Raw genomic sequence first — 21,518 nt, forward strand, 5'->3', positions numbered from 1 at the left:
AGATTTGTGTAATGCTTCCATTCTAACAACATGCTAATCTTTTACACAAGTTTCTTATTCCATCAGACATTTTCAAAAAATGAGGAAAATGTATATTGTCAATACTCCCTGCTGGTCAATTGAAATGTGATTCATCGTTAACTCCAGGATCAGGCCAATCAGTGAAGCTATGCTGAGGCTAATGGTGAAGGAAAGTCTCATACCAAGCTCTGGTTGAGATACTAGGCGGTGAATGTAAAGATTCACAGAGCTGCAGAAAGAAGGATTTATAGAAGGCAAAGGTTTTGTCTGGTTGGTTCACAGCCTTCTAGTGGGCTCCCTCCAATATGCTTTTAATTTTTACAGGACCCAAATGTAATGAGTTCTGAATCAGTTCTATTCTCATCATCCCATCTTTCATGGGCAGAGGGATTTCTGGATTTGCCCATAAGATGCCCTTTTAACGCATTTCTCAGCTATCACCAAACCAAGTTAGAGAAGATACCCAGGTATGAGTCACTCCTTGCATCCAGCAAGGAACAATTGTATGGAAAGAAACTGGATGGTCCTTTGGTTACTACTTACCCTTTCACAGTGCTGGCTTCCCACTTTAGTCCCCTAACTTGCATCTCTCTCAAGTTCAATGTTTTATTGAGCTCTATACACAATCCTCCTCCAAATCAGCTTATGAATGAGATGGCACAACCAGATGAAAAGTCAAAGTGGTACATATTCTTTTCTTTTAATGTAAAGTCAGAGACAACCTCCAGTTTGGACCCCCCAACAAACCAAGGGCAAAGGAGGCCTCTGTTTAGACTATCCCCAAACCTCCATCATCAAGGTGCGCTTCTCCAGGTCCATTGAAAAGAAAACGAGAGAAGAAAACTACTGCAATTTGAGAAAAGCTTTTTCCCCCTTTCTTCTTAAAAGACATAGTATTATTTGGAATTTTCCTTTCTCTTTTTTGCAGTCCTTGCCATGTTTTTATCTGGAGCTGTAAAGAGTTGTGCAGGGGGGTGGGGGGTGGAGGAAATGCATTAGCTTTTACCATCATCATCCCCCCCCCCCCTTTAGAAATCTCTGGATCTGGAAAGATATGCTGCAGATTTTTTTTCTTTTGCTTTTTTATAAATGTCTTCACAATGTAAATAATCCAAAGGAAAATAAGAGAGAGGGGGAGAGAGAGAGAGAGAGAGAGAGAAGAAAACAGGAAAAAGAAAAAAAAAGGGAGGAGTTAAATACACAGTTACCAATAAAACTTTATCCTCCAGTCTAATACACAGTTAACTCCATTTACAGCATGCAGTAATGTTGGAAGAAGGGCCCAGCTGAGAAATAATGTGCTAGAATGCTAACAAAAAATATTTTATATATTTTATATATATTTATATATTTTATATAAATATATATAAAAACTGTGTGTGCATATATATATATATAGATAGATATATATAAACTGTGTAGGTAGTTTATATATATATACATATATATATATGCGCATAGCATAAAAAGAATAAGCATATCAATCAAACTCAACATACAGTGAGCATCAACCTTTGTACTTCCAAACATTATGAAAACAGTGGAAAACCTTCTTCATTTGAACACCAGAATAAGGAATGAAAACTCAGTAATGCTGGTGGAGCCATTGCTTCTATGTCACTTTTTTCCCCTACAAAAGTGTCAATTCTTATCCCAACTGATCACGGAAACAATCAGAGACGTTGATGCTCCACAGCCTGTAAACCTAGTTTAGAAGCCCAGGATTCAACTTATTTTACTATTTTATTCTTTTCTTTTTTTTTTTTTTTGGTTGGGTCTTTTTTTGTACTTCTTTTTTTTTTTAATGAACTAACAGTTCTAGGCTCATATCAGAAAATATAATTAATAAAATTAATAATGAATCAGAATCCCGTAATATCCATGTAGTACAGTGAATTAATGTCTTAATCGGGTGGGATGGTGGTGGTTTTCTTGCAGCTGTGCATGATCTTTTTGTAAGAGTGGTTCTTGTTGGTTGTTTTGTAGTTAGAATTTGCAATCATACAGAGGAGAGCAGAGTCCACGACGGGTGGGAATGGGTGGGAGAAAGCCATGATAGGTGAGGTGCCAGACAGCTGGCCTTGTCATCCTCCGTAGAGGAGGTTTGGGATCTATAAAGAAAAGCAACAAAATGACTGAGTCAAAAGGGACAGGATGATTACTCAGCCAAATGCACTGATTGGTCACCAACAGCTGCATACTTGTTCATGACAGGAAAAAAAAAAAGGAATAAAAATAGAAAGAAAACAGAACACTCAGTTGTGTTGTAACTTCAGTAGATCAATTTGGATTCTTCTTGTTTTTCAGACTCGTTTTCTTTCTCTCCAAGATTTTGTGATAATATATTCTTTACTATTAGGATTAACTTTCTGATTTTTAAAATATTCTTTCTTTTTTTCCTCCCTTCCTCTTAGCATCACCATCGTTGAAAGGGTCAAAACTTGAGCAGGAGGTGTAAAAGAAGCAAGGGAGGCAGCCAAACACAGCCAGCTCTTCTTGACCCACCACTGTTCCCATCGTGCACTGCTCCAGGGCCTGCAGGAAGACAGATTGAATTGGGTCAGTTAATGGAACCGTAAGTAGCCAAGATGTGGAGATAATAGGACATACACAGATACCAAGTTAACAAAAACGACTGCTGCCATGGCTGAATCCACTCTTCATCACAGTGGTCCAGCAAATAACCAAATGTACCTCCTGACCTAAAGCAAAACTGAGGTTGGCTTGTAAGTCTCATGTATCCTGTATTTAAACTGCCATTGTATACATAAGATATGCAATCAATATATTAGTAGTCTATCAAACAACTGTTTTTAAGAACAATTGGAATGCCTTGACCTTTAAATACATGCTTGGAAAGGTGGCATCAGATGTTAAAGAAGGCATGATTTTTTGTTAAGAAAGAACCCTCCACATATTGGATCCTTTAACATTTGATACATATTTGTAAACCTGTAAAGCACATTTCTCTTAATATTAATTCATGCTTTACCCACATAGACCTGTCCATCTTTTGCTGTCCTCCAACAAGAGTTGATACATCTTAGGAGTATTCAACATTGTGTAGCAAAGTCCTTGTAGACCCTGAATTCATGGCCTAATTAGATGTTCTCTTTGGGCATAAGCATCATTTACTTAGAGAAAGCAATTTTCTATCCATACCTCTGTCCAAAAATATTCATAAAACTAAAAAGAATGCTATGGGAACCAACATAGCACCCAGAGTCATGTATTTGAGAAGGGTGCCCATATAAATCTAATAAGAAATGAAATAAAATAAAATAAAATAAAATAAAATAAAATAAAATGCCATTGAGCCTAGTGAGACTCTTTGCTGTTACCTCCATCACAACAAGATTCCTATTTTTAAAAGTAGGAATAGTAAAAATAAAAATAAAAATGGAGAAACAATTTGTGAACCAGAGTTAGTTTAAAAATTTGAAGAACTTGCCTAATCATTTATTTGTAAGAAATAAATACATTTATTTATAATAAATACATCCCTATCATTTGGGATTTATTCTTTTAAAAAATATTTTAACATTGTAAAATATTCCCTAGTATGCCACTATGGGGAAGGGGCTTTTTCATGTAAAATTGAGTATATATATATGAATCTCTTCAGAGTACAAGAGATTGTAACAGAGCTAAAATGGACACATTCACTGGAGAACTATGTTTGGAAGCAGTTCTTGGTTAGAACTTCTGGATATGAGAAAAATGTTGCTTGATCAAGATGTGCTCAGAATTCCCAAACAATTTTTGCCAGTAGGCACATTTAGAATTTTGATTGATGGATGGCTGGCTGAGATGCCATCAAGTCATTTTCGACTCCTAGCAAGCACATAGATAGATTTTCTCCATGACCATCTACTTACCAAGTCTCCCAACAGTGCAGAATTAGAATGTTGAGACCTTGGACATTATGGTTACCACAGTAGTTCTGGGCCAAGGAGGCATGCATGGGGATATCAGTACCCACAGACACCATTTTGCAGATCTTAGTTTATCCAATGTAGCATCCTGTTTCTCAAAGTAGGCACCATATAACTTTGGAAGCTAACGTGCATCATACTAGTCTATACAGTGCATGACACCAGAGTAGGAGGAGATGTCTTTCTCTGGAGTCTGCAATGAATTCATGAACTTTTGCAATAATGAACTGCAGTTGTGTTTAAACATTTGAAGATTAAATGACAGGTTGCAGCTATCAGATTCTCCTCGCAACTTATTTCTCCTAGATTCAAATAAATCCCACTTTATAATATATAAATCCAATCTGCTTATATTCAGTATATATATATATACATGCAACTGATTTAACAGAGATTGCTGTTTCAGCAGCAGTGCTGGAAGTCTGGAACTATCTGATTCTTGACAGCTAAGCTGAATCCTTTGAAATGTTGCAACAAGTCCTGGAGGTAGTTTTAGCCCAAAGCTGCTGTAAGGAAGAGAACAAGGAACTACTGCCAAAATTGCCATCAGTGGAAGCACACTGAACAAAGAAATCTGAATGACCTTGCCTGGCCTTTTGTGATGGCTCCTACCCAATATTAATTCCTTTGTGCTCATTAAGTGGCCAATAATCAAGCCCAGTGGTATCCCAGAGAAGAAACACTCTATTACACCTTGATTATCTACCTAGAGAACAGGAGAACAAACAAATGAAGTGAAAATGACTGTCCTGGAAACCCCTGCGGAGATTTCCACTGAGGTGCCAGGTTTAGGATGGTAAAACACACAGAGAACTGTTACTGGTTGCTGTTCCACATGGTCAATTTCCTTTTCCTTGGAGGCTCTCCAAAACTCATAGAGAACATCCAGCAGCAGCATGTAGTGTTGGCTTACAGTGACCCAGTCTAAACTGGATTGGTGGAAAATGTAAAGTAAAATGTTCTTTTGCTTTGAATTTTATTTCTTTTAAAAAATACTTCAAAAAAGACTATCCCATAACAAATGTCCTTTAAAAGCCCACATACTTGCATCCACGCACACACATCTGGGCACTGGGCACTGTATGACAACATTGGGAAAGGATAGATATTCCAGCTTGTTGGGGAGGTGCAAAGTCGAAACTACCTTCCCCACTTCTACGTCCTTCTCTGGTTAGAAGCATGTAGCTAACTTGTTTATTTTCTACAGAGACTTGTGCATTCACTTAATCCCATCCTGAGATTGGGTAGGATGGATTAAGCTAGGAAGATGGCCTTTACTTTTGAAATGAGACACATATGCAGCTTTGTAAACCAGACTATGCTAAACTCAGGCTGAGAAAAGTTCAAGCCAAAGTTTTGTGGGAGGGCAAATGTGGGAGCCAGACCATCCCATTCTTTTGCATTGGGATCAGCAGTGGTGTTTTGAGAGCGAAACTCAGCAGCGCTCATTCAGTAAGGCTTTACCTTAGCTTAGAAGCCTATCACTGGTGGATGTCATTCACCCTGATTATATAAGTATGAAAAGGATGACCATTCTGAAGGTGATACAGAGTTTTCTGCTGCACACTGGAATCCAAATTTACGATGCTCTGACAGATGGCTATCTAACCTCTGTTGAACACTTCCAATGAAGAGAAGCCTACTCTCTCTTTGGATAACTGGTCCCACCGTCCTGCTGCTCTTGTTAAGAAGGTTTTCTAACATTCAGTCAAAATCTCCCTTTATATAACTTAAATCCACTAGTCTGTGCCCTGTACTCTGAAACAATGAAGAGAAGATCTTCTTGACTTTCTGCATGAAAACCTTTCAGGTATTCCAAGAGAGGTATCATATTCCCCCTCCCAGTCTTTCTTTTTCAAAAGGGTAAGCATTCCCATTTATTTCAATCTCTCCTCCTAAGGCTTAGTTTGTAGTTCTTGATCATCTTTGAATGTGTTACATGCTTTAAACATGTTACAGTTTAAAGTGTAGTGCTCAGAACTGGAAATTATATTTGAGGTTAAGTCTAACCAACACAGATTTAAGTGGAATTACTATGTTTTTAAAACAATGCTTTTGTTGATGAAACCCAAAATTCCCTTTGCCCTTTTTGCAACCACAGTACACTCCTGATTCAGATTCCATTTTAAATCAACTGCTATTCCAGAATCTTTTTCTCAATTACTATTGCCAAGCTAGGTATCCCCGTTGTACATTTGTGCATTCAAGTTTTGTTTTCTGAATGAAGGACTTTGCATTTATCTCTGTTCTTCCAATTATTCAAAGGGATTCTACTGCATAGCACAACAGAAGATGATGTAAATTGCCAGAGTATTCCTATGTGCAATGCTGAAAATGCTGAGACCTTCACGCATTTGGAAAGCAAACCAAAACCATGATTTGATATTGTAGCTGCTGGAGACTGAACACTAGACTTCACCTCCTAAATATTAATAGATCAGAAAGCTCTCTGATGTTTCTCCTGTAACACATCATTAATACAAGGGTAAAAGAATTCAGAAGAAGTGGCAAAGCATGAGGGAAGAGGGCCCACAGGAAAATGGAAACAAAAGTTGTGTAAAGATCTCTACTGTATGTTAGGCTGGAAGAAATGAGGACTAGGCATACGATTATGCAATGCAGAAAGTTGGCTACCAATGCCATCTTGCTACCAAAGCTGATGCTTCAAAAGCAGGTCAGGGGACTCCTTTAGCAATCAGAATAGGGAGGGGATTGCACAAGAAAGCTGATGAGGGTTCATGGCTCGATTACCAAGGATGAAACAGTCCCCTGATGTTACAGCTAAGCTGTAGGAAAAGGCAGAAGGAAGAGCAACATACAAAGGGGTTGGTGGGATCCAAGGCCAGCATTTGGGGAAGTTGCATCAGGTTTTTACTAACCTTTCCAGGGTGGCTGAACTGCTGTGGTCTCTTCTACAAAATCAAAGAACAAGTTATCAATAGGGCAAAAGGAAAGCTCTCCGTATCTTCTGACCTTCTCTGAGACACTCCTAATTTGACCCTTCTGTTGAGTAGCAGAAGGAAAAGTCATTCTAGGGTTTCTTCCCACCAACTGCTATTACTGTGTTCCAGTTAAGATGACATTTTAAGAAGGTTCATAAATGGCAAATGAGTTGTTTAACATACCAGTTTTGTGTAGATCTCACACTAGATCTAGAGGTAAGTTAAACATCTGGAAATCAATGGGACAAACTAGTCACATCTTAACCCACATTGATTTCAACAGAAACCAAGTTCAACTAACTCAATCTAAATATAACTTATTATAACCTGGTCCTCTCTTAATGTTCTGGAATTCAGTTCTCATGAGATCTGCCAGCAAGCCCAAAGAGGTGGGATTGTGAGAATTGTGTCCTAAACACCTGAAAAATGCTGATTGGGATCTTATTTTTATTCCAATATACATAGATAATCCCATGCCTAAATTTCTAGAAGGATAAGGAAATGCATATGAAAGTGTGGTGCATTTCAATTTCCTGAATTATCCTTGATCCAAACAAATAATCTTCATTGCCATTAGAGGTGATTACGCAGAACTGGGGCATCACCAATTACAGTTAAGTTAATTTGGGGGGGAATGCTTATTTGAATAAATTCTCATAGAAATTTGGCTCATACCTTTGTCATATTTTAGGCAGCTAATTTTTTGGAGAATGGGGCTGGAGGAAATGGTTTATATGTCATGCTGCTTTATCTAAACTGTATAGATATATACTTATTTTTATTGCTACTTTTATGTTGCCTTATCTCTTTTGAATAAAATAAAATAAAATAAAATGCATTTCTTGGAAAGGAAGTCCATGAAATGGCATCAAGATTGGCTCAATATCATGCAACATATTTATTAAAATGTCCCACATACAGATCTCTTTCTCTTTTTGAATAACAAGTTACTAAAAGTCCAAAGCACAGAATGTCCAATTTATTAATTCTTTGTGAATGAAATTGGACTATGTTATTTTATGTTGTATTATTATTTTATAGAGTACTATTAATGTACACACTATTTTACTGAGTAGCATTAGTACAAAAAAAAAAGTAATAATAAAAAGGAAGAGGCAAGAGAGAAAAGAAGAAAGGAAACAAGGCCAAAACCAGAATTCTAGTCTTCATCCCATCTAAATTAGCTGATAGGACTTTATAAAGAATGAGCTTCATTTTATATCGCGCATCAAGAATATCTGTTGGAAGTGAAATGGCAAAATCACTTTTCCCCCTGTTTATTTAAAATTTCATTGACTGAAGATGCAAAGATAGATACAGGAGAAGGAATCCTGAAGAATAATCTAAAACAAGTATGTCTGTAAAAGACAGTGAACAAACAAGAGAAATTGTATATACTATGGGTGCAGATCTATCATGAAAGCCTCCCAAATAATTCCACTTAATCCTTGTCACGGATGGGCTTTGCCTTTGATGATTACTTACTTTCCTAATTGTTCTTCTGTGATGATAAGAGCTGAGTGCAGTTCCATGTTTGCTAATAAGATGGTTTGATGAGTATTATGAGACTTGCAGACAGCAATCAGGCAAACTTTTTGGGGGGGGGGGTCTCGAATGGCAACACCTTCATTTAAATGGTTCAGTGCTTGAAATCTGAAAGATGGGAGCTCTCCAGATGGAACATAAAAGGCAGCATTTCAGTCAGAGAGGTGGTGGTGGAATCTCAGGAGATGGTGTGAAATGAGGGAATCTGAAAAGCAGCAGATAACACTTTACATGGCAAGGAAGGTCCCAGATGGAAGAGAATCTGGAGCTAATTGTGCCATGAAAAGCAGACTAAGTTTTGCAGCTATAAGTGACCTAAGTTACTGTTGTTCAACTAGAAGTCATAGGCCATTTTATAAAGAACAGGCAGGAGAGACACAAATTCTTTCTTTTAGGATTCTTCATGTCTTGCACAAGTATGTGTGTGCATAAATTCTGGGTTTGATTCCTACTCAGACTATTGCCTCACTGCTTCACTGCTGTAGTTTTTGGTTTTGGTATGGAATTGGTTCTTGGGGTATTTTCTAGAATTCCTGAAATAAGATGAATAAGATTCTAAGGTAGGTTTCAGTAAGACAGAGGCATCCCGTGTCTAACTTGCCTTAAGAAGTTGTTTATTTGCTCCAGAGAAACATTTTTGAAAAGAAATGATTTTGATGAGAATGCGAGTGGATCCTTTTCATAAAAAGACAGCTTTGCCACATCACTAACAAGCTCCATGTGCAATGAGCATGCACCATTAACCCTAGAAAAAGAATGCTGATATCTATTGCATTACCCTTAAGACATTTCCATGTTTAGCACCCAATAGATACAAAATAATAATAACGAATAAAAAAATACCCTGTGCTAACATTCATTGAGTTTCATCCACATTGGCAGGTAAACAAGAATTTTCTGCCAGGAATAAAAATGGAGGAGAGTGAGAGGGTTGCAATTTGCAAGGCAAAGAAGCATGAAGGTTAGCTCTGAGAGCAAATTTGGGTGGCAGCTGTAAAAATGTGGAACTCTTAGGTTCCATTAAGAACAGTTCTCTCTGCTATCCTCCCTCAAGTCTCACCGATTAACTTAAAAATATGTAAAATGTATCACGGCTTTGTTCATATTTTTTCCCCATTGCTTCTGTTAAGATCAACAGAGAAGACTTTGCTCCAAAACCAGTTGTAGGAAGTAGCGCAGGCTGATCACGCCCACCCCTTTCAGATTGACAAGTGGGATCACACAGCTACACATTCTGCAAGGCGTCTGCATTCCACTGTTTTTCTTGTGTTATTAGTATTATGATGCTTGAAAAGATTTTAAAACACTTATCTTCCAGCAGAACTCTGATTATGGGTGTGATGAATGAATAATGGAATGAAACAAATTCCACGTGAAGAGCAAAAAAATAAAAAATAAAAAAAATCACTTGATTGTGAGATGGGCAGCTACATAAAAATAACGAATAAATAAATAAATAAATATCAGTACAAACAGAATAAAATGTCCTACATTTTTAAGAGCATAAAGTGATACTTTGTCCCTTCTATATACCAGTAAACTTGAAAAGATGAGACAGTGCCCTTCACGTGAGCAGAACGGAAGATTAATAAGCAGTCATGAATATTGGTGTGAATTACCTCCACTCTGTTTTGGAATTTACATACTGTATCAATGTGTTCCTTTTTTAAAAATCTGAGCCACTGAACATTTAAGGAAAGCTGTAATATGCACTTCATCACTGCAGTAGCTTCTTAACGCATAGTTGCATACAGTTTCCTGTTCAGTGATTTATGTAACAGATTCCTAAACTACAAACAGCATTGAAAGAGGAATAGGGACAACAGATTACCACTTTCCCTACTTCAACAAAGAGAATTTGCATTAAAATAAGCAAATCTTCCTACAAATTCAATGTTGAAGCTATGAGCAAGAATCAATTGCAGGCATTTGACCTATCAGCTTCTGGTCATTTGGCCATGGGGAATGTATTTACCCTTGGATTCTATCTGGGGATCCAAAGATTTCTCCAGGGTTCCCCCTGTTCTGTATTTGCCATGAAAAACCATAGCACAGGATCACAGAAACCGTGCATACACTGTTTGCATCTTTAGCCCTATTATTATTTAGATGTATTTAGAAATTGCTTTTCTATCCACCAGGGAGCACAAGCTGATGCATAATTTATTAAGAAAAATGCAATAATACAACGGTAACACAATAAAGACAATATCAAGCCATTGTTTAAAACAAGACAAAATAATGTTGAAGTTCATTGGGGCTATCAACATTTAGAGCTTTCTAACGAGTGATGGGACATCTCCCTCTAGATTAAAACGCAGTGCAAATACTTTTTTTTTAAGATTTGGAGATCTTAAAAGCTTTTATTCATGCTGTGATTTGATCAACATACATCCACATTCATAACTGGTACACAAAAACACGCATGCACATACATCTCGACAAACATTTTAGCACACATTGATAGACAGCCACAATCTGGGGAAAAATCCTGACCTCTGCCTGTGTCCTTCATATTTCATAGAGGCCCATATTACAGTCTGAACAGAAGATAGAGTTGAATGGCTGCTGAAAATGTATTTAAATATAGTGAGGAGGGACTTTCTTTCTCCATTCCAAACAGAATCAGCATGTTTCCCCTATTATCCTTTTAACTTTGTACTAAATCAGCTAAAAGCAGCGGGGGGGTGGGTGGGAATTCTGCCTTTTTGAGATGCTTTTTCTGTGACTGCCTCATCTTCTGAGGTGATGGGAATCCACTGTATAATTAGTGACCTGGGCATGTTAGAGAAATGCTACCTTCACCTTAAACTAGGAGGGAAGTGTGCATGAATAACCATGATATTGGATATGTGTATGAATCACTATGCTACGAATTGCTATGCTATTGGACATTCAAGACATAAGCCAAAACTTAAAATTGTAATTGATTTTCATCACTCCACGTTGTATTAACTGATTCCAAGAAATGCCTGCTTTTGGTGGTCCAGCAAAATGCTTTCCTCCCATGTCTTCCCATTCTCAAGTCTTTTCTGACCACCCTCTTCCCTTCAGGTCCTTTAACACTCATTCCTCATCAAAATCATAATATCTGATATATATGCCAGCGGTACTTACATGGCAGAATGTAGGGAAGCATGAGGAGGAGACACATAAGGAAGCCATGCAGGAGGAAAAGAAAACAGAAAGAAAGAAAGAAAGAAAGAAAGAAAAATGAGTTAATAAATCAGCTCTTTTTTTCTTTTCTTTCAGAATGAGGTAGATGCATATCAGTATTTGATTCTGCAGGGGGTTAAGGAATGCAGATTGATAGACAAGCCACATTCGTTCTTTGGATATCAATGATAAGATCGAATGGTGGTCTGAAGAACAAGGATAAGGTAGGTTCAATCCAAGCTCTGTATCTCTTCAAAGAAGAATGAGAAGTAGGATGAAGATCCGGCTAAGATTGCTCACCTCACCTGCATTCCTTTTGCTTAACTTTTTCTTTAAAGTCAACCTGTTTAGACAACTGGATTTGGGGCATGGTTTCTCCCAGAGATCATTCATTTCTGTCTATCAGATGGTACAACTTGGGACCCATTCCAGCCAGTTCCACATCGCATTCTACTAAAGCCCATCCTCTATTCATCAGGCCACCAATTGTGTTACCTATTTCTTTCCATTTTCAATATTTATTTCAAAGGCATTGTTTCATTTTTGTCACTAGAACACTGATGAGGTAGCAGCTGATCACCTCAGCAGCCCTGTTGGCACAGGAATACACCTCAACAAATATTTACAGCATTCTTCAAACAGTGCAGAGCTTCACAGACATTCATTCCAAGTAGGAAAAAAGGCTCTTCTAGGTTTGTGCATGCTGGCCTCTACATGCTCCTTTAAGGGGAACAAGAAAATCAAATCCAGCTAACAGGTTCAAAGTCTTTCCCCAACACACACATCAATCTCCATCTTGATCAATGAATGTGAGTTAATGTTCTAGGAACAGGAAAAATAAGAAGTTGGAAATCTTAAATTCTTCCTACAAGCATAATTCTTAGACAGTTCTACCCTGCAAACCTCACCTGGTTTTATTCCAGGGTTCAGCTCATGGGTCTCTCAAAAGAATCTTGAAAATTATCATTTGGTGAGGGGCAAAGAATCATATCTGGTACAAACCCTTAGTACCACTTGAATCATTCACATGGGATTTTTTAAAAAGAGACTTTAAAATTGTATTTGCCACTGACAATGTTGGGGGAGGATTTTTTTTTCTAAGCATCCCCCCTTAATTGGCCAGGGTTCTATTCTCCACCCTATCCACAGATAACAAAATGGGAAAACACATTTCTTTAAATAACCTTGAAAGAAATTGGAATCAGTAGCCCCTAACTAATAATGAAGGTCTAGAAATAAAAGTTCAGATTTTTTTTTCAGTTATTCTCTTTTTAAAAAGTGAGCATCTAGTTCTAAGAAAAATGAGTCTCTCAATCCAGTTTTTAGAGCTGTGTGCTCACTTGCTTATTTACACTCAAAATACCCTTTTTTTACATTGTAAACTGCCCAGAGTCACTCTACAGTGAGATGGGCAGTGACAAATTTGAAATATCAAATAAATACATTATAAAGAGATTTCAAGAGCTATGTTCTGTGAGTCTGTCCTCAGTAGCCTCTTCAAATGATAGTGAAAATTAATGAATTGATTTTATTTTAGTTTTAATCCACCTGATAATGGGAGTTCGTAGTGGTATAATTCCCAGAATTATTTTTATTTGGGGGGTGGGAGGGAAGAGGGAAAGGGGCTGAGCCTTGATGATCTTAGATACTTGAAAGGGATTCTTCATCCAATCTCTAAGAGGAGATCTCAAACTGTATATTGTAGCTCTCAACCACTGATCAGACATGACATGATGGAAGACAAGGAAACCAATCCAAAACTGTACCCTCTCTGGACACCCATCAGGAAGTGGTACAGTCCTCCATGCAAATCGAACAGGGGAACAGGCAATGTGTGTCAAGGGGTGGGAGGGAAGTTGCAATAAAGGGAGGCAGAGCAGATGTGACATACAGCAAGACAATACTGACCTTGGAACAAGGTTGAGCTTGTGGGCTCACTTATTTCTAAACCAGGTAAGGAAACAATGGAAGAGAAAAAAATGAAGATAAAAAGAAAAATAAATATATCGCTTCATAATTCCGCACTCCACGAACAGGTTGGGTAAAGAAGAAATGGAATGAAGGAGGAGTCTGTGTAGATGGGGTGGAAGGGGAGAAGGGGAAGCCAGAGAAGACGGGCTTTGAAATGGATGGGAAAGTCAAAAAATACCAAGTGCTGTCAGGCAGTGAACCATGGGAAGTATGAATGGAAAGGGTGACTTCATGAAATGTACTTCATAATGCCAGCCTTGCAAAAAAGTTGCTCTAACCCTAACCCTTAGGACCACACATAAAATGTCTTGGATTTCTTGACATTATCCTTCAATGTTGTTGGCTCTTTTGAAGATGATCCCAGCAGATCTGATGAGCTGCCAACCCTGTGAGAAGATGCTAATTCTATGAGAAAACTATCAATTATCATTGGAAGCACATTGAAAGGTCAAAGTAGTTCTTTGGCAAAAAAAAAAAAAAGGAAAAGGTTAATAGAGGATTCATTGTTTAAAATTTCTTGCGGCCATTGCTTTCTTCCTTTAGTAGTTCCTGAGCCTGCCTCCTCACTCTTCCTTATTTCCAGCAACATGGGAAAGAGGGCTAGAAAGCAAGGAGTTTCAGAGAAGAGGGAGCCTGCCATTTCTCATCTACAAATCTTAGCTGCTTCTCCCACTTTGCAACAGTAACTTGGTGGCTAGAGAAGTGCTCTGTGGTAGAACCCAAAGCCAGATAATTAAATTCAGAAAGAAGAACCAGGATCCCCCAAAGGTGTTGTCATTGTCATCATCATAACCATCATCATCACCCAGCTGATGTTTAGCTGAGGATGAGAAGGAGAAAAAGAAGTAACAACAAAATTACAAAAAAAGGTTATTAGGAGAATCTAGCTGGACTTCTGAAGAGTCTATACTCTTAACTGAAGAATCCTCATAGACCAGTGTTGTCCAAACTTGGCCACTTTAAGATGAGTGGACTTCAACTCCCAGAATTCCCCAGCCAGCATGGCTGGCTGTGGAATTCTGGGAGTTGAAGTCCACTCATCTTAAAGTGGCCAAGTTTGGACAACACTGTCATAGACCCAAGGGAACAAGATAAAGTTGAAGCTCTAGTTAATGCTCTGACTAACGCAGGCCTTGGCTCCTGTACAGCTCAAGCATTAAGTATCAAGCATTCTTTTGAAGTTTTGTCCTTCAATGAAGGGTTCACCCATCAAACTAAAGTCTGACTTAGGACATTGCATGAACTGACCTACTGTGGTTCTAAATCATGGTCTAAGGCTTAGTGTCTTACATAAACTCACCCCATTGTGACTTAGTTGATAACTCATATGAATTCTTCTGACTCTTTTTAGGATCCCTAGAAAAGTTTCACCTGGCCCTGAGAGTATGTACTATGGAGTCTCTTACATTTAAAAGGATGGTCCCACTCAGTAGACCATGTTCCCTACAGTCATAGGCTGATCCACAATTGCTCAGAGCCACTAGTAAAGCTGGTCACCTTCTTTAGATACAGATGTATATTCAACTGTAGAGCATTCACTTGATATATATCTGTTCCAATTCATACAATTACTACTCCATGCTTCATAATGTCTTTTATATCCCTGATATTTTACAGAATCAAACCCAGAACTTCCGTTTTATATAAAATATCAAAAACATTGTGCCATCAAGGCTACATAATAGTGACCGTTTTAGTTTGGAATGTGCTACAGAAAAAGATACTATATATCTTGTAAGTAAAATAAATAAAGCGGCTATCTGTAACCAGAGCCCAAGTCTGTATATACCAGTCCAAATACCGGTGCAAAGTTTTGTCCAAAGCTCTCATTACCTGTTGGTGTTAGTGTTGTTATTTGTGGTGTCTCTGGGATGGGAGACCTGGACTCCAATTCTGAAACCTATCCCTTACTGCATGAATCCCAAACGCAATTGAGGCGGACCTATGCCTGCTGTGACTTCTCCCTACAAGGGCTTATTCATCTGCATCTGAGATGTGACTTTCTTTTCCCAAAGCGGTGGGAAGATTAATGAAAAGACAATTTCAGACTTTATCTCTGCTATAAGAGAAAAAAATCTACCATGAAGATTAATCTGGGGAAGTCTGGACTGAGACTGATAACAATTGGTGAGCTAAGAATTGACACTTCCTAACTAGGAGTAACATTAGATGGCTAACGCCACTCAACCTGACAGTATGTTTGGTCCCACAATTTTTGCAAGGCTGTATGATACAACTCTGTGATGCATGTGATGGGATAGAAGTCATCAGGAGTTAACTAATCAGCACCGTACATCATTTCAGCTCCTAATGTAGTTATGGGTACTGCTGTCCCACTGCTTGCATGGTTTCACCCTACTGCAGAGATTTCCAATTATTTCCTCTCCCTATGTGCTCTTATATTATTTAAGCCCAACCAGAAATATTTATCTAATATTGCATCTTATTCACCATAAACTGGAAGCAATTGCATTGATTTCCTCTGACCATCATATGCAGCTTCCTTCTATCAGTAACTTTCCAAAGACAACTTTATGACTTTCTTTCAGTGGCTGAGTTTCAGCTGGCATGTGGTAGCATTACGTGTGCTTTGCTATTAGTGGTGTTGTAGGGTTAGCTTTCTTTTACTCTTTTTAAATTGAGTTGGGCGAGATAAAACTTTAACCGTGTCTTGATTAAGGAACATAAAAGGAATGAATATGCATCTTATTTTCTTAAAATCCCGTCTAATGCAGAGACAAACAAGCAGATGTTTGGGGGGGAGGGATAGACAATGCTGCTCCTGTGTGCTTCTGTATTGGTATTCCATCCCATATTGGCTATAATAATGCTGGTGAAAAAGTCTTTCCACCCATTCTTTTTGCAATAATGTGGGATTTCTCTACATGCACCAGTCTAGATTCCTCTAGCACACACAATTCTCCCACTATCTATAGTCCCTCACTATGAACTGTGTGATTGATGATAAACCTTCTTCTTTCCTAAAGGTGGCCTCTTTCTCACTATACTTCCACCCATGGAGGAAAGATATGAATAAGGAAAACACTGAGTAGGAAAACATCCAAAGCGGTGAGGGTGAAGAAACTTCACTCTTTGTCATGACTCCATTCAAAGTCAGTTTCTTCACAGCTGTTCTTTTTGCTAACATAATAAAACCATCATGTTGTGAGAAATTTACATCAGCCGCTATATATCTTTCAGTTTGGCCCTGATGAATAAACACATCTGGTCTAAACACAGATAATACACCTGAAGGACATTCAAAGAAATTCCAGTGTAGGCATTTAGAAGGGTGTTTGTCCAGAATTTTGGATGAAAGAAGAAATGTGTTGTCTATCTTGTGGTGGGGATCAGTGCTAGAATACAGTAATTGGAAATGGTGGTCAATCTGATTTATATTCAGATAGTCCAGTAGGGAATAGATTCCTATGCTCATACCAGCTGCTATATTTTATTTATTTATTTATTGTATTTATATAGCTGCCCATCTCACATAAAAGTGACTCTATAAAGTTACATTGCACAGACACACATATAAGCTGTGGGCAAATGTTGCATCATGTTCATGATCAAGTAGGTTTTAAACTATCTTTGTCACACTATTAATAAGAGTGCTGATCATGCTAGATAAGTGACCGCACCCTCCTTGGTCAGGCTACAGGGACATACAGCTTTTTTGGCCCCACCTTGTATCATATCCCTTCCTTTTACTTGTGAATCTTGAGTGCCATCTCTGTTGACCTGAATGTTGTAATCTTTATGAACAAAGTTTTTGGACAATTTAGGCTCCTTGTGATGAACCTCAAGCCCTATATAAGAGGCCATCTCAGCATGGTCAACATATAGAAAACCCGGAATTCTGGACAATAACTCTGGTTTGGAATCATGTGAAAGCCAGAAGAAGTAGGGTCCTGGAGGATCTGCTCACTTCAGCTTCCAGTGGGCATTAGAAACAGTCATGCTCTTGCTGCAACATGTAGAAGTGTAACAAATAAGACAAGCAATTAGAGCTGTCTCTGGCTGTGAGTGGTGTCAGATGGATCCATCACTTTAATCAGAGCTCTGGCACGTGGAGAAAATAGCTTCTAGATAAGGCTTCAGAGTTCTCCCCACCTTCTTTTGCCATAGTTAATTTTTTAATTTTATGTTGAAGTAATAGAAAGCACAACTTGGAAGCAAGCCTATGGTCGTGGAGCTGTTTGGGTTGTTTATTCTCAAAAGCCTCACTTAACAGATGGCACTTCAGGGTGGCAATATCAGGCTTGGTGAGATTGACAGTATTTTTCATTTTTGAGTAGATATAAAGATACTACTTTCCTTGCTACTGGTATCTCTCCTTGGTTTTTCTAAGCCTGGGAGAAGGGAATCTTGCAAGACCTAAATATGGAACTGAGAACATACCTGGAGGAAATGAGATATCCAGATCAGTACTTTGAATTCAGTGCAGTTATGGAATTAATCTTTCAGGGAGAGGAAGGTTAAGGAAAAAAACACACTATAATGTTCTATGTTTTAGTGATTTGTTTTAAATGGATGTGTTAATGTTATCATTAACAGCAACATTTCACCAATGGTAAAGTTACAAGATCCTTTTTTAGCACACTGCTTGGTATTTAGCAGAAAGAGACTAAGGGGAGGAAGGCTTTGAGTATAACTGTAAGCTGAAAAGACCAGTTAAATGCAGAACAGAGAAGAGCTAAAAGAAACACTCAGAGCTTTTAGACAACAGGTACAAAGCAGCTTCCTTTTGGTTCGTGGTGTTAGATTAAAAAAGTCAACAGTTTCTGACACTGGCTTGATTGCAGATGATCATAGTTTCACTGGTTCAGGTTATTTTTTCCCCCAGCTATTGTATATTTGTACTAGCCTATGGAATCAGACTTCTTTAGCTGTGCAATGATGGAAAATACTTTTCCTTTTTGTTGAATGGAAAGGAAGAACAACTTCAGTAACAGAAACCTGATTTTACTAAAATAAGTCCTAGGACCTCCACTTTGAGAATTTGGAGAACATCCTTGTGTCCTACTGCCAGAGGGAAAAAAAAATCAAGGTGAATTGAGTGGTTCTTTTTTAGGCAGGATGTACAGAAACAATGAGGAAAAATGGTTCTTTTACTGTATTTATGTCCTGCCTTTTCTTAGAGAGTTCAAAGCAGTTTACCCAGGAGTTTCTCCTAATTTTATCCCCATAACAAAATCCCTATAAACTATCTTGGGCTGAAAGAAAGGAATGAACCACTACACTGCACAATTTCTACACATACATTTATAATATATCGATATAATATAATAATATAATGATGTATTTCTTGGGAGATATCTGCACATCCATAATGAAGAATGTGGCATGCTAAAGTTCTATAATCAGTGAGAAAGAGGATGAAGAATGTGATGATCTGAGAAAAGTGGGATGATGAAGTCATTATCTGTGATATCTGTGATATTGGAAAAAATGGCTAAAGGAAGGACTGGTCTACAAATTGATTTTGTTCCATCAAGAAACCATTTTGTTTCCAAACTCTCCATGCTAGTGGAGACATTTGGTATTTCAGAGTTGCATTTACTAGAAACCCAGTGCTGAGAAAGCTATTGAAATCTGCATATCAGAATGTGAACTGTAGAAATAACAAGATAAGGTATAGTTGTCCTAGCCAGGATAATTTTAAGTGTAAGATGATAAGAGGGAAGCTACTAAGGCTGACCAATCTCATCTTAAAAGACTGTAATTTATTACATGAATTCATGTCTTGATCAGTTCTGAATTTGTAGCTTTCCATATAAACATATCCTTCTTTGATTTACCTATCTTTCCCTTCACTTACAATTTGACAGTGGAACCAATTACATAGAATGACGGTGGACTTTCCTTCAATGGATGTGTTCAACTAGAGACACATCTGTCATGGAAGTCTTAATTTGGATTCCTGCAGTGAAGAGGGAATTGGGCTCAATGACCTAAGTGACCTCTTCCAACATTAGGATTCTACAGTTCTGTGAATCCCATGGCCAACTCAATCCATCAGCATACGCCTTACTTACCATAGAGAATAATGCTAGCATTAGTGTTTCCTAATTGGTTGTAGGCAACACAAGTATAATTTCCATAGTCTTGCTCAGAGACATTGAAGAAAGTAAGACGGGAGAAGAAGGCCTTATTTTCCACTTTCAGTCCTTTCTGTCCTTCAAGGAGCCTGAAACACGAGAATTACAACGATAGGCATTATACACATGCAAACACATGCACAGACATACACAGACACAAATATTTCATTTATTAACACAGTGCTATATAATTTCTTCATTTGAGAAAAAACTAAAACAGCTTGTAACCCAACTATAAAAAAGTAATAATAGAATAATCCAGTAATGAAATAGTAATAGAATCATCCAGTAATGAATGTGATTAGTTGTTGGGGAAAGCTAATAGAAGAACCAAAGGTTTCAATGAATGGCTGAAACCAGTGCAAAATCTACCTTGCAATTTCTAGGTTTCCTTTTCTCCCCGGCTTCCTACATTCTCCTCAGCATACTTTCAGATTTCTTTCTATTTTCTCTTAGTGTTACTTTTAAATGTATTGGAGGTGGCAAAGAGTGGCATTACTGGTGTCACATCTTTCCACTTCTCTAAAAGCTTTCTAAGTGACCATACTTTCTAATCAGAAAAAGCTCCATAGGAGTTCCACAACTGTGACTTTCCTTCACATTTATTTGAAGTGTGGGAAGCCAAACAGGCCATGGACCTCTGGAGGAACAAGTGTATAAAGACAGGACACACACACACACACACACACAGAGTGTCACTCTCAATAAATATCTACAAGGCCACCATTCTCTACCCATCCACCAAACTTCAATTCTCCTGTGAAGCTGAATGATACTGGATAGAAAAATATGAAGGGAATATTTTTCCACATGGTATTATCAAAAGTACTTCAGAGATGGGGCCTGGTGTAATGGAGAGGGGAGGTCATTCCACAGGAAACAGATCACTGCAAGGAAGGCCCACCTCTGTGGGTAATCCTGAAGTCTGGCATGCACAGTGAAAATATCAAATGGCAATTATTATTATCAAGGTCATCTAGCCTAGAAGTTACAATAATACGATCATCTGAGCATCTTTCCAGTAGCCAGACACTCAGTGCAGACATTTTGAAACAGGTGCAAAAGGTTATGGTAGGGCGGGCTGGTCCAGAGCTGAGCAGGTTCATTCTGTGCAAATAATTTCCAATCCAACCCCAAAGGCAATCCCACATTACAGAGCCAAGTTCAGAAATCCAGTCCTGCGGTTGCCAATGCATGAATTCCAATAGCTGAGTGCTATACGAAAGAGAAAGAATGGTCACAAGTTCACTATGGAGATAAAATAGTTATAAAAGACTGCTGCAGTCGATTGTAAATTACATTGCTACCTATAATTTAATGGATTTGAGCACTGTAACTAGATTCCAGCTCCTCGCTTGGGGACAAAACTGATGTAATTTTCTGTGTTCACACGATCCCTTTATGAAGAGCTTTCGCTTAAAATATATATTGGAACTGGTTAGCCAGGGGTCTAGTTTCATGAGAAGCATTCCATGAGATGAATTCACTGAAATAAACATCCTTGCCACTTCGTAGCTGGGACTAGCTCAGCAGAACGTCTCTGACCCCTTTCAGCCAGGGTTTAGATCTGGTTATAGTAATGACATTGATTACGCTTGTTGATCTGCGAGATGGTGGAGGCACATCCATCCATCCTGGCCCTCCTTGAAGTCTCAGTGCCCTCAGAGACCATAGGATATTTCTGGATTAATTTATGGGGTTAGGAGTGGGAGGCACAGAGATTCTCTTCCTTCCTCCATGGGTAGTTCCAGTCAGTGTTGGCAGGGGAAACAGATCTAGCCCTAAATCCCTTTGTGTGGGGTGCCACAGGACTCTATTCTGTCCCCATTTCTATTTAATATCTATAG

At 38.3% G+C, this 21,518-nt stretch overlaps 1 protein-coding gene across 2 annotated transcripts in view; it reads right to left on the bottom strand.

The window, feature by feature from the left end:
• Positions 1-688: 688 nt before the first annotated feature.
• Positions 689-21,518, bottom strand: part of NTM (neurotrimin) — a 610,388-nt gene continuing 589,558 nt past the window's right edge. Inside the window, exons 7-9 of one of the 2 annotated variants that reach the window (XM_088139030.1) lie at positions 19,609-19,760; positions 6,836-6,868; positions 689-2,556 (exon numbers count right to left, since the gene is read on the bottom strand). In XM_088139030.1, coding sequence (XP_087995156.1) covers positions 2,456-2,556; positions 6,836-6,868; positions 19,609-19,760 — 286 coding nt within the window. In that variant the 3' untranslated portion in view covers positions 689-2,455. The remainder of the gene's footprint in view (positions 2,557-6,835; positions 6,869-19,608; positions 19,761-21,518) is intronic. The other variant, XM_088139031.1, reaches the window with a different exon arrangement.

This window comes from Python bivittatus, unplaced genomic scaffold (assembly GCF_059951505.1).
Source record: "Python bivittatus isolate LINGU-HERP-01145 unplaced genomic scaffold, Pbiv_v1 ctg000320_np1212, whole genome shotgun sequence".
In the NCBI taxonomy this organism is placed as follows: Eukaryota; Metazoa; Chordata; class Lepidosauria; order Squamata; family Pythonidae; genus Python; species Python bivittatus.